Raw genomic sequence first — 18,118 nt, forward strand, 5'->3', positions numbered from 1 at the left:
TTCTTTCATGGAAGGTGGCTTTTCTAATCGCCATTACATCCATCAGGAGAGTTTCTGAGTTGGCGGCCTTATCCTGTCGTTCTCCTTACCTTATCCTCCACCAAGATAAGGTTGTTCTCAGGCGAGTTCCTTCTTTCCTTCCGAAAGTGGTATCCCCCTTTCACATTAACGAAGATATCGTCCTTCCATCGTTTTGTCCTGCGCCTGCTCATTCTCTGGAAAAGTCGCTCCACAACCTGGATGTAGTGAGAGCCTTGCGTGTTTACCTTGCCAGGACCGCTTCCTTTCGCCAATCTGATTCCTTGCTTGTCATTTCTGAGGGTCGCCGGAAAGGTCTTCCGGCTTCCAGATCCACAATTGCTCGTTGGATTCGGTCTACCATCCTGGAAGCCTACCGTCTTCAGGAGAAACGGCCCCCTCCGGGGGTGAAAGCCCACTCCACCCGGGCTGTAGGGGCTTCTTGGGCTGTGCGGCACCAGGCTTCGTCCTTACAACTCTGCAGGGCTGCGACCTGGTCGTCTTTGCACACCTTTGCGAGGTTCTACAGGGTTCATACCCAGGCCTCCTCTGATGCAGCTCTTGGTAGGAAGGTTCTGCAGGCGGCGGTGGCGCATCGACCGACCTAAGCCCTTCCTTATTTCGTTCCTTTATTGCTGTTCCCACCCTCGGGACTGCTTTGGAACGTCCCATGGTCATCTGTGTCCCCCAATAAGGCAAGAAAGAGGGATTTTGGGTTCTTACCGTAAAATCTCTTTCTTGGAGCCTTCATTGGGGGACACAGCACCCTCCCTGTTTAAGTAGTACCGTGTTGGGTCTGAGAGTCCCTTGTTGAGTTGGTACATATATTTATGGTTTTTGGTTGTTTCTCCTACTGCTTTTTTCACCAACTGAGGTGCTTGGTGCCTGTCGGTGGGTGTATACTGCCGGGGAGGAGCTAAGTTTCTTGTTTTGCATAGTGTCAGCCACCTAGCAGCAGCATCCACCCATGGTCATCTGTGTCCCCTAATGAAGGCTCCAAGAAAGATTTTACGGTAAGAACCCAAAATCCCTTTTTTCCCCCCTCCCCTTATCTCCACCCAAAGGGACTCTACATTTTCATTAGATTCACATATATTGTCAGTTTAAGACAAATTCATATTTTATAGCTTCATAATTTAGCTACTGTACTATGCTTCTTAAACTTGAAAAAGGACATTAGTGATGTAATAAAAATATGACATGTCTATTTAAAAAAGGTGTTACGTGTATTAATTTTTAATTTAGTATTAAACATATATGAATAGAATGAGACTATATAGAAAATCACTCTTTGAAATCTGATCCCACCGAGATCCCAACTTGAATCTCTGTACAAATGTAACCAGGAACACAGGCATTTTTTTTTTTTAAATGTATAAACCGGTTTCCCGAAATCGCTCATTAAAATGTAGCCTGTACAAGTCTTAACAAAATGCTGCCACTCCCATCACTATCTTAATTCTAGCCTGAGATCTGATAACAAATGTAAAATCATACAAGCCCAAAATTCAGGTTTTTATAACTTTAGAAATCTACAAAAACAAAAAAAATGTAATTAACAAATGAAGATAAAAATGTGAAACTTATCTTAAATGCACTTAAATAGCGCTTCAATATACAAAGAAAAAATAAAATCTCTTAAGATGTCAGGTAAAAAAATAAAAATAATCAGATTTGGATCACTTGAAATAGAATGACCCTATTATTGATGGCCCATGGTATTGATAGGACATGAATATTCTAAACCTGGAAAAACACTAAGGCCGCTGCGCCACTGACCTCATGCATCGCTCTTTAACCCCTCCCACATACGAGCGTAACTCTACGTCCTGCCCTGGAGGGTTATTGGGTGTGAAGGAGACTCCGGAGCTGAACTCAGTTGGCTGATGGCAGTCATATTCCATAACCGGCATCTGTCCCTAACTGCCACGGCCAGAGCTGCACTCCGGCTGCAACTGTTAACTATTTAGATGGCGCTGTCAATGACTGTGGCATCAAAATAAAGTCACAGGCAGGGCGTGCTCTTACCCTCTTCAGCCCCTTCCGATGCAATCATAGCGAGCCGATAAGTTACTATAATAGGGGTCTGCTAGATGCCTCAGTGGCTGCCAACTTGGTCCTCCTTTGAAGCTCAGCTATAGGTGGCGCAAAATACATTTACAAAATGTTTATACCAATGTAAAAAAAAAAATACAAACTTCACAAAATTCTTTTATTTTTATGTACATTTTTTTTCTCCAAAAGACATAGAACTTTCTTCTTTTATACAATCTACAGTCTAACAACATATACAGATACAATGTGCCTACAGTACATGCTGATTTCAGACCAATTACATTCAGAGCACTGTGGATTTATATGAAAACTAGGAGAAGTTGTGTCCATTTTATGTGCCGATTCCAAGCAGATAAATACAAAAAACATCTAACATTTTGTAGCCGTTATAAACGTTATTACAGTGAACGCTTCTAAATGATTCAGTACCTGAATGAGTGAACGCAATCCATTCTGTTCACATTCAACACCAGCGGTATCGGATACAGTTTATTATCACATGGTGATTGCCGATCACCGTACAGAGATCCAGAGGAACCACATTTGCTTCGTTAAGGTTGCAGTACGTTGGTCAGTGCTAAGTAGATAGCAACGCTATAGAAAGCCAGCAAGGATAGGAGATGCATTTCAGCATGTGAACAAGAAGAAAAAAAAAAAAAAGAAAAAAAAGGCAAACTTTGGAATAAAGTTCAAAGAAACAGTATCAGATATTGTCCTATTTTTGCCCAGATTACAATCTATTCTAACAGGACTGCCACTCTAAAAGCCAAAGTACTACGCTAAAATGGATGGGTCTACACAAGCACCACGGTCTTATCAGCCCATTTATCCAGTTTGCTAGGATGGCGGCTACCGCATATTTTTCCAGAATGTCAGATTTGTTCATTCTGTCCATAATCACAGCCAAAATGACTGGAGCTTGACAAGACATTCTCTGAATACTAGGGATCGTGTACCGGTCAGACGCAGCCATTACACAGTACACAGCAGGGACGCATTTATAAGATTCTCAGCACTGGAACGTTTTTGTTTTTTTTGTTTGTTTTTTAAACCCATCCAATTCTGGAAGTTATTATGTAAAGATCTGTTGGTTAAAATCAACTTTAAAATTAAATTGTGTTCATGGGAAAAGCCCTTTAAGCAATTTTAAAATGGTTTAAAATGAATCCTTCTCGGCAGCACATCTTCATGTGTGTGTCCAGGACATGTGCTGCCGAGCAGGACACGCGCTGCCGAGCAGGACACGCGCTGCCGAGCAGGACAATCTATTACTCATCGTTCTGTGAGTTCTGGGAAGTCTAAACAGGCTATTAAATCACAAGAGGATCAACGTTCATTTTACGGTTGCGAATGTGTAATATAAAACGCTCCCCAAGTATAGATTTTGTTTTCCTTTATCCAGGTCCCTGTGACCACTGACTTGGAGACGGTTTAGTAGAGGACAACCCCTTTAAGCTTTTTTGTCGTGGCATTTTAGCTCAATTATACAATAAACACATTACAGTAACATACAGTATATCACGCCAGCACTTACCAGTGTTCAATCCACCTTCACAGAAGTGTCCCGGTAAACATGAAGGGTCATATGACGTCAAGTGTGATGCATAATTTGCATCATCTGCAAGCTCAATGCCCGGATCTGGGCACATTATATACCGTTACCTGATGTCCTAGATGAAGAGTATCCAACACATACAAATGGAATATTACACATGGGTGTATGGATAAAGGCCTTTAATCCCTGGATGGGATATCAGGTCCAGTGACAGTAATTCAGGTATGTGCTTATCCGCAAACACTGAAGGATTGCGACCAATAATAAAGGCATTCTTAACCCTATAAAAATGCTTTACCATTAATTTACTCAGGTATAGTCTTCGTTTGAGGGATCATAATGTCCTTTTAAGAAATATAAAAAGTCCCATTTCCATGCATTATTGTAAATGCTGATGTTCATCTTCAGGCGTTTTACTTTTTTCAAGTCGGCATTAGAGCAATATTTAAATGGTTAACAGCAGTGATCGGTGCTCTGATGAAGCTGCTATTAACCATTTAACCCCCTCAATGACATATCTAGAAGTCATTTTGCATTAAGAGGTTATTTTACAGAAAAGGAGCCTCATATCAGATATGGAAAAACAGAGGAACAAAAGAAAAACACCAGTCCGGAGAACGGTGGCATTTACAACAGATAGAAAAATTACATATTTATAACAAGTAACAGGTCCTCTTTAAAAGGGTTATTCCCTTCTTATCCCAAGTTATCATGCAATATTGCACCTGCATTCCATTTAATGCCTATACGACCGTCAAAGGTCTAGTGCTGTGCTCTACTATGGTAGCTGGCAGTCCCGCTGACAAAAGTGACCACTTGCTGACATAGGCAAGTGTAAGGCTTCCTCAAAGGGATTGTCCAGGTATACTCTTCCGACATTAGCATAGAGTTGCAACCATGTGCATGATGGTAAAGCTGCCAGGGGGACTTTCTGACAAGAAGAATATATTTTGTCCTTATATTTGGACGCAGACCTGTCCATGACAAGGACTTGGTGTCAGCAACATCTCCCAGCGTTGTGTCTCTGTGGGATAACATGCCTAGATAACACCAGAAAGATTGGGCAACTGAAGTATTGGAAATTACTGAACTCTCAAATTAAGTTTTTCTTTTGTATAGCCGTGATATACACTACTCACAAAAAGTTAGTTATATCTAGATGGCTTTCGGGTGAAATTTCAGGATGATCCTAGAATGCCCTCTAACCTTTTCAGGTGAGCTTAATGTGGCCATCTCTAAACTTTGGAAATACACACGTCCAACTGTTCAATGTTTCACAACTTTTTGCACAACTTGCTCTCTAACAAGGAGCTTAATGGCAAAATTCACAACACGTGTTTAATCTATGAATTGCCCAATAAATTTTGGGGTTCACTTAAAATTGGTATTAAACAGTTCTCTTCATCATGCTGTTCACATTTTTACATCATGAGACCAAGACAACACCTAACAATTGATGAGTAGTACCTCTCCATTACGAGGCTTCAAGCAGGATGTTCTCAGACGGAAGTGGCCACTGAGCTTACAGTGTCACAGAGCGTCATCAGTAGGATGCAACAGTCACAAAGACAGAGACGTGGATGTCCTTTAGCAACATCCCACACTGATGATCGCTTCATTGTTAACACTGTCCTTTGGAACAGGATGATGAATGCCACACAACTCCAGGCACACTTAAGGGAGGTGAGAGGCACCCACATGTCACGTCAGACCATTCAAACCGTTTACATCAGTGTGGTCTGCGTGATAGATGAGGGTACCTGGCCACACCACCAGTCACAGGAGTCATTGTCTTGTATGGGCCAGGGAGCATCTACAGTATGCTGGATGAGAGAACAGTGGGCCTCAGTGCTGTTGGCCTGATGAAAGTGGATTCACGGTGAGCAGAAATGATGGCCACCAATGATATTTGAGATGTCAAGAAGAGTGCTATGCATCAGCCACTGTTATCACCAGACAAGCCTTTGGTGGTGGTGATGTTACAGTGTGTGCATGTGTGTCTAATCGATACAGAACTTCCCTACACTTTGTGAATGTTACAGGGACAGGCTTCTACTACTTGAATTTGCATATCATTAATCCAGTCATTGTGCCTTTTCATGAACAACACATGCCTAATTAATTTCATCTTCATGGACAAAAAGGCTCCAGTTCATCAAGGTCGCATCATTAAAGAACGGTTTCTGGAGACTGGGTACCTCAAATGGAGCCACCTGCACTTACTCCAGACCCGAATCCCATAGTAAACCTATTGGATCAGCTGAGTCACAATGTACAGGCTTGTAACTATCACAGAACGGCGATGACCCGAGGGCCGCCCTTCAAGAAGAGTGAGATGCCATGTCATGTCTCAGCAGACAACTCCCCTTGTGAACAGCATGAGACGTCAATGTCAAGATGTAATTGATGCTCAAGGCCGCATGACAAACAGAGGCTGGACAGACATCTGACTGGGATGATTTAGCGAATCCTGCTTTGAGCAGGGGGTTGGACCAGATGGCCCAGGAGGTCCCTTCCAACTCTACGATTCTATGACAAGTTGAGACATTACATTTTTTTTTTGTTGGGGTGTTATACCCACCATTGTGTGTTGGCTTTTGTTTCAATAAATTGTTTAAGATGAGGAAATCACCATTGCTGCTTCTAAAATATCACGGTAGCGTGAACTTTTTACGTTTTCAATAAACGTCACCCGAAAGCAAAGTTATTCCTAACTTTTGGTGAGTAGTGGCTCGGAAAAACTTAGGGTCTCATTTTTAAAAAGACACTTGATAAATCTGCCCCTTAGTCTTATACCTCACAAATTATACCCCATCCCGGTTTTACAATGCTTTTTTTTTCTAGTCAGAAGGAAATCCTGCCTAACACTGATGTTCAGGAGTACATCTGTATCAACCAGGTTGCCTCCAAATACGCAGCTCATAAGAATTGCCCTTGCATAGAAGGAAAGGGCAAAAAGGATTAGCAGGAGTCAGGTTATGTTCGCTTGCCCCGAGCCATCCACACAATATCTTCAAAATAGTGAGCAAAATCCACAATTTATAAGAAATGAGCTGCACTTTCAGACCCCAGACATGCGCCAAAAGCTAAATTATTTCTGTAATGCCTGAATGGGATTTTGTACAAGAACCATACTATGGCAAAACGTCTAAGGGCCGAGGGGAGCAAATACTGGGATTACAAATTTTCAAGAAATAGATCTAGTGTGAAGATCACACCGTCCCTGAGGAAAATGGATTTGTATACATAGAATTTTAACCAAAGTATGTAAATTACAGTTTGGAAATGAATCCTTTCAAGTAAATATCCTCAATATCTACGCCACCCCGCACCTTTTTGCGCATTCTCAGCCATACAGGAGCCATCTTTGAGCAGCTTGCTGGGCCACAGGCTTTGCCCCAGTTGTTAAAAGTGAACAATGGAATTTTCAAAAATTAGCACATAGAAACAGTAAAAATCCGGCACCTATCAACCAATCAGATTGCGGTTTTCATTTTGTAACTTGATGGCGATTAGGCTATGGCAGAAGGAACCCGCAAGGCTAAATTCCCAGAGAAGGACAGTAAGTTTTGATATATTGGCACTATTCCTAATTGACTCGTCATTGTTGTGAATGGGACCGCCTAATGTAACAGTGTGGAGTTCATAGTTGCACCACGGATGCCCTAGACCACTTGTACATCTTATCAGATGGCCTTCGGGTACATTCTGGGACTAAATGAGGGCACAGGATAAAGAATCCACCTTCTCGCCAAATACTATCAATATAATTATTGCTGTTCTTTATGAAGTGGGCCCAATTTAGCAAGAGGGGCATGAGCTTTGCCTAGTGCTGCCCAACAGATTCACCCATCACTTGCGCCACATTTTAGCAGAATTAAGTTTACTGCATGGGTTCCTGAAAGATGCACCAAGTTCATTAAGGAGAATACATGATCAGAAAAACACCCATGGATTAAGTCAGGTTTTGTGTTAACAAGTTTTTAAAAAAATTGGCAATGGAAAATTAAAAAAAAAAAAAAAAAAAAAAAGTAATTTGGGAATTTTCCAACTGGGGATATTCCGGTCCTTACAGGAAGAGTTTACAGCAGTTTCCTTATCCTCAGAGGCAGGATGACACTTCTATACACAGCCCATAGGATCCACTAGTCACAAAAGGTGGACTCTGATCCCTTCATAAAAACGTTTGTACACGATCATTAGATGCTTCACTACATAATATAGAGTCAGAGTTCATTCAGTGTTGCTAATGTGCATGTGAACTTCCTGAAAGAACAGAGTCTAAAAACGGCCCAAGTGGCAGATGCAAAACTTTAATTTCCTCAAATGTGACCGACATTTGCAAATTCTCGCCTGCTACTGTATCCCACTCTAGATTTTCCCTGTAGCCATTTTGCGTAAGGGATACGTCAGCGTTCCGTTCTAAAACCCGGACACTATTTTGTGTATGCGCTAATGTTCCAGACAAAGGCAATAAGGCATGATCAGAACTGCTGTGCCATGCATTGCATTCTTCAATTGGTTTTCAGAGGCCATTGTGGACAAAGCTGTGGTCACAGACAACATACTAACACCAGATACGCAGAATGTAAAAACAAACAAAAAAAAAAACCCCAAACCTATCACAGCATTTTTGAGTGTCGGACGTGACGCACACACAGGGGGGCTGGCACAATTTTGGTCTTAAGCAGAGCTCAGTAGAATAAAACAGGCAGTACATAAATATTGGAACATCAGATCCTGCAGCTGTGATAAAGATGACCTGAAGGCAAAAAACCTAAATTAAATAACATAATAAATGCTAAGTGGAAATCAGCACCAGAAACACGTTTTATAAAGCAGGTCCTGTGACCCCTGATGTGGGGAACCCCTCCATGAACCAGCGTTGCACGTCCCCCATGTCGTCTGCACACAGCTCTCGCCCGCCTGTCTTGCATATTCGTGCAGGAGATTTGGTTAAGTAGTTTAGCGTTTCTGTAAAAGCTCGTGAACAGTGGTTTGAACTTTTGATTTGTGACTACAATCTACTTATTTATGGACACACGATGCAACGTGCTCATAGAAAATAAAGCCATTTTGCTCAAATGAATACATACAAAAGTCTGCACGCCTCCGTTTACACTTCCGGCGGTACATCCTTGCTTACTGTTGGCTGTGGCACCTGATAAACCATTTCTTCCACTGCACACGTCCCTGGCGTCACTTTTGGTGTGTCATATAGTACCTGTGCGGATGAGGAACTGTCTGTCCTAGATACAAGCTTGTTGTAAGTCCCTACTAGGACAGGCGCCTGGCTTCCAGCCCCTTTAAATGTAGAAGTTGAAGGCAAGCACATGGTCCCGGCAGGATGCGCCGACATTTCCATGATGATTGGCGTAGCATATTCCGGCCCACTGGTCGGCAGCGGCTCTGCGTAGGCATGGTAAATGTCCTTGTCTGGGGAGTTGTAGGAATCCAGATCGGCATAGCTACCCTCTTTACTCTCCTCTGGTTTGAAGGTTGATCTCTGATGCAAGGTGCCAACTGCTCCCCCAACAAGGGGCTGGGCATATTCTGAAAAATTAAAAAGAGTTTTGGGTTTCATTTATAAGAGAACATAAATTATTTAGTGGAAATAAGGGCCTGTTCGCATCACTTGGGCCATACATTTGAGACATCAGATGTTCCGTCAAATCCCTAGATATTTAGAATTTAGACACACCCTGAACAGAACCATTTAAGGGGTATTGCCACCTCCAAGATCCTATCCCAAATTGGAGTAGGAATAATGAGATTAGCAAATACCTCCAATTAGAAATGTAGTATAGTTCTGATTAGCTATGTCACTTACCCAATGTATAGGTCATTGCAGTAGCTTAGGTATCCATGGTTATAACCACTCATATAGTGGTCGTAACCATGGATATCTAAACTACTTTAAAGCCTAATAATATTACACATGCTACAAATTGGGATAGGATATTAGAGCTGGGAATATCCCTTCAACTAATCACTTTGCTCCGTCTCTCCTATGTGATAGTAGAGGACTTTTTTTAAGCTTTTGTGTCCGTTTAAGGAGACCACCACCAGAATGGAGGCTACATGAAGCACAAAGTGACTCATTATAGCACACAGTTTCCACAGGGACAAGTCTGAACACTTATTTTGGGGGTTCACACAGAACCCCTGATGGAATAACAAACGTGTGGCTCAAAAGTCATTTGAACAGGCTACAACAAGAACATTATGGAAATACTATTTGTCAACTTATTTCCTTCCCATGTAAAAACATTGAGGACATGTAATATCTTTTCTTCTTAAGGATTTACCGCTTTAGGCCTTGGGTGAGATAATAATCACCATGCAAATGAAAAAAAATAAACGTGACCAGTCATTGGCAAGAGTTCCCATTAGAGCGGTTGAGGCCGTGTTGCAGTAATCTGGTAATTGCACGGCTCGATGCCACAATACAGGCAACTGGAAGCTGCACGAGGCTATTTAGGAGTGTAATCCCACAAGATGGCCAGAAGCCTGGAATTCCAATTACCACTTCTGTTCCAATTTTCCTTTATTCGCGTTTTCGAATGCCATATAATACTAGAACATCTTATGTTGGGGAACCAGCTAAGCAGAGAGATGAGGGGCTCTACCACCCTGCGGAGGGCACTACCTGCTGACATGGTGGTCATCTCCCTTGGTCTCAGGCGGCTGACTTCACAGCTGCTGTACCTCACCGGTGTCTCCTCGTGTTCGGCTGATTTGGCAGGTAGGAATTGCTTCATCCCTTTCCACCAACCTGCAGAAAATGATGCCAAAAGTTACATGAAGACCATAAATCTAAATAAGGAAAAAAAAAAAAAATCAATCGACCGGGCAAATTTAAGTGCTTTGTTTTTTCTACTTTCCTTCTAAGAGCCATAACTATTTTTCTCTTTCCCCCATGATGGCACCACACAGAGTGAGAGAGAGGGATCTGCCCTCAGGGACAGGAAGCCTACACATGAAATAGGCGGTACCTCTCTCCCACATCATCAGTTGGTTTCCTGTCCCTGATGGGGAACCTACAGCATGTACCTGCAGATCGATGTGGGATGCCGGGGGCCGAACCAGTGCGGTAACAGGCAGCGGGGCTTCCTGCCTCGGCTTGGTCGGGATCATTCTCTCGCTTCCCCCAAGCATCACCGCCGGGGTCGGCGGACTTAAGTGGAGGGTGGCAGCGGCCACCGGGAACTGCGGGATACAGGCCTCTCTAGGAGCCGGGGAGGACACGGGACGCCAGCAGTGGTGCGCGAGCACAGGCCCCTTGAGAAGGGGAAGCGCAGTGCACTGCTGGGAAATTCGCAGTGCGCATGCGCGGGCTCTCAGTTCCGGTGGCAACGCGGGGCACCACGGGGAGGGGTGATGACGCGGCGCCGCGTTCAAAAAAATTAAAAAAAAAAAAATAAATAAAAAGAGGGAATCCATATTTAAACCTCACCAAAGGGGCAGAGGGCAATCACCATGGGTGACAAGCCACAGAAGGAAAAAGACGCGGCGGCAGTCCCCGAAGCAGGGGCAGCGACAAACGCAAGAGCAGCGCCAGCATTCACAGCGCCAGCGCACCTCTTCCCAACAGTGCAGCAGCAACTCAGGATGGTGGCGCAGCCAAAGCTCCATCATGGCGGCACAGCCAGAAATGGATTCAGCGGTAGAAATAATCCCTACGCCTGAGACGGTATCTCTCGTTCCACAAGGAGGGTGAGTGAACTCCGTGAAAGTCCGCTCGCTAATGTGCGGTAATGGATTTCTTTCAGGGGTGTAAATGCACAGCCAAATCCAAACACATGGTATGTGCCATATGCACGGAAGAGCTACCCCCTACGTGGGAGAAAAAGCTCTGTGCGGCGTGCATAGAACAAACAATCCAGGACGAATCCCCGAGGTTCGCTTCAGACCTCAAAACACCGATAAGGACCCAGGTCGAAGACGCCCTTAAGGGCGCTAAAACCTCAAAGAAAAAAAACGTACATCCAGACATAGGTCTCCAGAGTCCAGTGTTAGCGAGTCAGAAAGTGAACTGACTCAAGTAATTAGTCATCGTCCCAGTCCTCCTCATCATCCTCAGAAGGGGGAAGCAGCTGCTTCCCTATTGAAGAAACAGACGCCCTGGTAAAAGCCGTAAGGACAACTATGGGGCTGGTAGACGAACGCCCTAAGAAAACAGCCCAAGATTTAACAGAAAAAACTGAGGTGTTTCCAATAAATGACAAAATCCACTCCCTAATTAAACGAGAATGGAAAAAGCCAGACAAGAATGTCCTACTAACACCTAAGAGGAAGTACCCCTTTGACAATCCGCCTGCTCCCTATGGAGTAAAGCACCTAAACTAGACGTAGCGGTTGCAAAAGCCTCTAAAAAATTCGCCCTGCCCGTCGAAGACATGGGCACCCTGAAGGACCCAATGGATAAAAAAGCAGAAACTTTTTAAAAAAATGCTTGGGAAGCAGCAGGAGGGGGGGGGGGGGGACTAAAGCCAGCCATAGCAGCCACGTGCACGGCACGCGCCCTGATGGTCTGGTTGGATCATTTAGATTCCCAAATAAAAGACAAAGTCTCAAGAGAAACAATACAAAGATCAGTTTCTATAATGAAAGGAGCAGCAGCTTTCCTGGCGGATGCGTCAGTGGACTTGACTAGGTTGGCAGCCAGAGCAGCCTCCTTCTCAAATGCCGCGAGACGCGCCTTATGGCTAAAATGCTGGCCAGGAGACCTGCAGACAAAAAACAAAATGTGTGCAATCCCGTGTGAAGGCGAATTCTTATTTGACTCAACGCTAGACGACATCTTGGACAATGCGGGGGAAAAGAAAAAGTCCTTTCCCGGTTTCCTTAGTCAGTCATACAAACAGCCTTTTCGGAACAGAAGATTTATGTGACGAAGGCCCCCAAAAGGGAACAAAGAAGGATGGGAGGATAAAAGAAACAAAAATCAAAGGGCCCCGTCACACATAGCGACGCACGAGCCATCCCGACATCCGCGCCGCTTAGAAACCCTCTGTTTACCTTAGTTACCAGCGACAGCTCGCCGATTGCTGGTCTCCCGCCTGTCACACGCAGCGATGCGTGCTGGCCAGCTGGAGAACAACGATCAAAAAAATGTCCTGGCCATTCCAGGACGATCAGCGATACCCCGGCAGGGGGGCCGATCGCTGAGAAGTGTCACACAGCGATATCGCTGGTGAGATCGCTGTTGCTTCACAAAACTTGTGACTCAGCAGCGATCTCGCTAGCGAGATCGCTATGTGTGACGGGGGCTAAAGGCTTTATGTTTATGTTTAACAAAACCCCCCAACAACAAAAAGCCACAATGAAGGTGCTCCCCGGGTCGGGGGAAGGTTGTCCTACTTTCTCCAGGCCTGGGAAAAAATATCCGCGAGTCTGTGGATTCTGAGCATAATAAAAGGTCTAAGACTAAAATTCAATACCCTACCAAACAATTTCTTTGTGATAACGCCCCAATAGACATCACACAAGCAGTTGGCTCTTCAACAAGAAATCGCGAATCTAAGGGAGAAGGAAGTATTACAAGAAGTCCCCTACCAGGAAAGAAGCAAAGGCTTCTACTCTCCTCTCTTCCTTCGCAGAAAGCCAGGCGGATCGTACAGGGCGATCATAAATCTGAAAAGGCTTAACAAGTTCCTGGAAATTCAGCATTTCAAAATGGAAACAATAAAATCTTGTGTAAAAATGCCTTCTCTGTCATGATTCATGACCGTATTAGACTTGAGAGACGCATATTACCATGTACCCATTCACAAAGACCACCTGAAATACCTCAAAATATTGGTGACGATCCAGGGGGAGATAAAACATCAGTTCAGAGCTCTCCCCTTCGGGCTAGGTATTGCTCAAAGGGTATTTACAAAGATAATGTCAGAAGTAATGGCCCACATAAGAGCAAAACATCCTGATAGTCCCATACCTGGACGATCTCTTAGTGGTAGGAGTCTCCTTTCACCACTGCAAACAGCAATTGGACATGGTCATGAGATCTCTAGCAAGTCTAGGATGGATGCTGAATTTACCCAAATCCAGACTTGTACCAAGTCAGGTACAGGAGTACTTGGGGATAATACTAGACTCAACCAAACAGAAATGTTATCTTCCACAGACGAAGGTTCAAAAAAATGGCACAGATGAGGTCACAAATTATTGCTTTTCTCAGGGTAGTGACCGGGGAAGTTATGTCTCTACTGGGATCAATGATAGCCTGCATGCCAGCGGTACAGTGGGCACAAAGCCACACTCGAGACCTACAGTGGGAAATATTAGACACAGACGTTTCCCTACACGGGAATTTAGACATGCAATTAGACATCTCACCAAACACAAAACATTCCTTAACATGGTGGGCAGATCCAGCCAATCTAACCAAGGGGGTTCCTTGGGAGTTACCAGCGACAAAGATCCTAACTACAGACGCAAGTCCCTGGGGGTGGGGTGCACATCTAGGCAGCCAGGTGGCTGATGGACCCTGGACTCAGGGAGAAGAGTCTGCTTCCTCAAACATGAAAGAGTTGCTGGCAGTAAAACTAGCTCTCGTTCATTTTCTCGATTCACTTCGCTCCTAACACACGGGTCTTCTCAGACAACCAAGTAGTGGTAGCAAATCAAAACCACCAAGGAAGGGGGCACCAGGTCTGGAGGTAACAAAATCCATCTTCCATTTAGCAGTACACAACCTAGAATCGTTGACAGCCCTCCACATAAAAGGTTCGGAAAACCGAACAGCGGACTTTTTAAGCAGAACACGCCTAAAACAAGGGGGAGTGGGAACTAAGCCAGTTAGTCTTCAACCAGATTGGGAAGCTCTGGGGCCGGCCAGAAATAGACTTATTCGCGAACAGTTACAACCGGAAGCTGGAAACCTTCTGCTTGATCGATCCCCGAGGGGGCCCAGTAGCTCTAGACGCCTTCACGATACCCTAGGATCACCAGCTAGCTTACGCTTTCCCACCAATATCTCTCATCCCCTTAGTACTGAGAAAAATACGGGGGGGGGGGGACAAGGCAATGGTAATTGTGATAGCACCCTTCTGGCCTCGGAGAATATGGTTCCCCTGGCTGAGAAGAATGTCCGTTACGGACCCCTGGGTCCTACCAGAAACTCCAGACCTTCTATCCCAGGGACCAGTGTATCATCCCCACATAAAAAACTTACACTTGACAGCTTGGCTTTTGAAAGGAAACTCCTAAGCAATAGGGGCTTCTCGGCAAACTTGATATCCACGCTACTACAAAGTAGAAAGCCAGTAACCACTAAGGCATATGGGAAAGTATGGAAAAAAATCCATTTCAGTATCAGGTTCTGACCCAACAGGAGAAATCCCAATAGACAGAATTCTGGAGTTCCTACAGAAGGGGTTGGAAAAGGGGTTAGCTACCAGCACCTTGAAAGTACAGGAGGCGGCCTTGGGAGCTTTGTATAACCACGACTTAGATAAAAATCGGAGGGTTATGAGATTCATTAGAGCCTCAAGTAGGTCCAGACCAATCCCACTACGCACATCCCCCCCGGGATCTAAACCTAGTGCTAAACGCACTAACCAAATCTCCCTTCGAACCACTAGTGGAGGCTCCCTTAAAAATATTATCCCTTAAGACCTCCCTCCTCGTAGCCTTAACTTCTGCCCGTCGCATTAGTGATATGCAAGCTTTATCTGCCCACTCACCCTTCACTCAAGTACTGGAGGATAGGGCAATTCTGAGAACTGACCCAGCCCATCTCCCAAGGTCTCGTCACAGTTTCATAGGACTCAGGAGATCTCCTTGCCCTCCTTTTATCCCAATCCCAAGAATAAAACAGAAGGGGTACTGCACACATTAGATGTAAAAAGGTGCCTGGTCCAATACTTGATAACCACAAGGGAGTTTAGGAAGGATAGGGCTCTGTCTGCTTTCAGGGTCCACGGGAGGGGCAAAAAGCATCGAAGGCCACACTGGCGAGATGGATAAGAGAGGCCATCACCCTATCCTACTCCTCTTGCGGGGCGGTCATCCAGCTTTGAGACGCGCCTGTACCGAGCTGTGAAAGGCATCAGTTTTTTGACCACCTTACTGTATCACCTTGGTTGCTACATCTGCACGTCTAGAGAACCCACTGCTTTACCAATCACATGCTGTATGTCCAGATCTCCAAATAAACAAGTCTGGACTTCCCAATGTTTGGTGTGTATCATCTCTCCGGATGCATGAACAGCAAAACAGCAACCTGGTCCTGTCTGCTCTGCATTGAGGAAACGGAAGGTCAGAATCTCTCCCAGCCCCAATCAACTACACCCCATTCGCCTCATGTGGGGACAGAACAGTCAAAAAACTGCCTTGAAGCCCAACAAAAAAAAAAAAAAAATCACCCTTATATCCTAACCCGTCTGCCTGCTCACATACTGCAGCCCTGCTCGCTAAGAAAAGCTGCAGCGTCACCCCAGACCGCATTGTGCATAGAGACTCTCTGTATATTATACCACATCGCTGCAGATTGTCGGACTGCAAAACCCCACAATTCTCCAAAATCAGCTTAGGAATATCAGGACATCTTAACTAAGCTGCATTGTGATTTCCAGCCCCCAATTCAAAAGTTCAGTCTCTTAAAGAGACAGTGCACCTTAAATCAAAATGGTCGAAAAAGACCCTGAACAGTCTCCCACTGCTGAAAGAGCAAATACAACCCGATACTGTCCATTATGAAGAGGGGGAAAACAGAGCCAGCTTCAGAAAACAGACCATGACTCACTTCCAAAATGCTCTGTCAAACCATAAAGGCTGTCGAAAACTATCACAATACAAAGGATAAGTTCAATGACAACCTGGAAGACCTATGGGAACGAGTCACCTCCCTCATGTCAAGCATCCAACGCCACAAAAATGATGCAGCGAGTCTACAGGACACTATAAAACGGCTAGACACGGCCCACGGAAGATACAAGAGACTGTCCACAAGGTACGTTGCCTTCCTAAAAAGACTCCAATATTGATGAAGCCTCATCAGAATTAAGCAAAATAGATTCCACAGAAAGAGATAGGGACGCCGTCGTGCAAGACGCCAAAGATAAAGCAGAGCACAGTATTGCTCATCTGCAAGAATCAAGATCCCACAGGTCAGGCTCATCCAGACACTTTTCTCAGTCATATAAATCATACTGATCAAGAACTTCAGCCCTCAGTGACAGAATCCTAGAGGCCTGTTTAAACGCTGAGCGATCCAAACTAAGATGCTCCTTTACAGAAAAGAAAGCAGAGGCAGAAGCCAAGAAAGCAGAAGCAGAGGCTCAAGCAAGGACTCTTCAAACAGAAATGGAGGGGGAAAAAAAAAAAAAAAAAAAAATGCATTAGCTGAAGTAAAAATACTTGAGCAAGCATTGAATCAAAAAAAAAACCTCGACCTGATTTGCCTGCCACCACTGGAAGAAGACGACCCAGCCGTCCGTACCAGTGATTACGTGCAGAAACAGATATCTGCAGCACACACCTTTTCCAAAGACGTGCAGCCCAACAATGTGGAAACGTCCAAGTCAGCCCAACTTACGGTGCCAGTGTTACCCACAGCATCTGCAGACACCCAAGACCAACGCCATAATGTGTCCCCTCAGAAGCAGCAATCACCACAAGACGCATTCCAGTCCATCTCCACAGTTCAAGCCGCAGTCATCGAAATCTCCAGGAGGTTAAACCACTGCTCAACCCTGCAGCAACATCATTCTACCCGGGAATAATTCACCCTTCCACGCCACACAGCTTGCCAGGTTCATGGTGAGCAAAGTTCTAATCAGCACTAGCCTCTCAAAATTTGACTGTGCAGAGAACTACAGAGCCTGGAAAGAAACCTTCAAGGCCACCATTGCTGACCTCAATCTATCGGCAGAACAGGAGCTTGACCTCATGGTGAAATGGTTGGGTCCTGACTCCACAAACCGTATCAAGAGTCTTCGGACCGTCTACGTGGGGCAAGCTGAAGCAGGTCTCGCTGCTGCCTGGCTGAGACTCGAAAGAACCTATGGCAGTGCTGAAGCCATAAAAAAGTCCCTATTCAAGAGACTACAGAACATTCCAAGGATCAACCTTAAGGAAGTCCACAAGCTTCTGGACTTAAGTGATCTGCTTATGGAGCTGGAACTTGCAAAAAAAGACCCTCGTCTGTCTGGATTATGCTACCTGAACACCGCCCATGGGGTAAATCCAGTCGTCTCAAAGCTGCCACATAGTCTGCAAGAGAAGTGGGCAGTATGCATTTCCAGGTGCAAAAGGTCACATGATGTCACCTTTCCTCCGTTCAGTCAGTTCTGCAAGTTTGTCGACAAACAAGCCCAAATGAGGAACGACCCTAGCCTAGACTTCCTGGAGTCTAACACTACAGCTCCAGCAACAGTCATCAAGGTACGAAAGCGTCTCACAGACGCAAGGACTTGAGGAGCAGTGTAAGCGTCAGAAAGACTAACCTGCCACCACCTGCAGTAACTGCTGATAAACAGTACA

The 18,118-nt window shown here is 44.8% G+C and overlaps 1 protein-coding gene across 2 annotated transcripts in view; it reads right to left on the reverse strand.

Annotated features, from left to right (window-relative positions):
• Positions 1-2,216: 2,216 nt before the first annotated feature.
• The window catches only part of DCBLD2 (discoidin, CUB and LCCL domain containing 2), a 103,919-nt gene continuing 88,017 nt past the window's right edge, over positions 2,217-18,118 (reverse strand). For both annotated transcript variants that reach the window (XM_073584398.1, XM_073584397.1), the window contains exons 14-15: positions 10,278-10,403; positions 2,217-9,181 (exon numbers count right to left, since the gene is read on the reverse strand). In XM_073584398.1, the coding sequence (XP_073440499.1) occupies positions 8,745-9,181; positions 10,278-10,403 (563 nt within the window). In that variant the 3' untranslated portion in view covers positions 2,217-8,744. The remainder of the gene's footprint in view (positions 9,182-10,277; positions 10,404-18,118) is intronic.

This window comes from Dendrobates tinctorius, unplaced genomic scaffold (genome assembly GCF_039654945.1).
Source record: "Dendrobates tinctorius isolate UK_male_01 unplaced genomic scaffold, ASM3965494v1 ptg000084l, whole genome shotgun sequence".
In the NCBI taxonomy this organism is placed as follows: domain Eukaryota; kingdom Metazoa; phylum Chordata; class Amphibia; order Anura; family Dendrobatidae; genus Dendrobates; species Dendrobates tinctorius.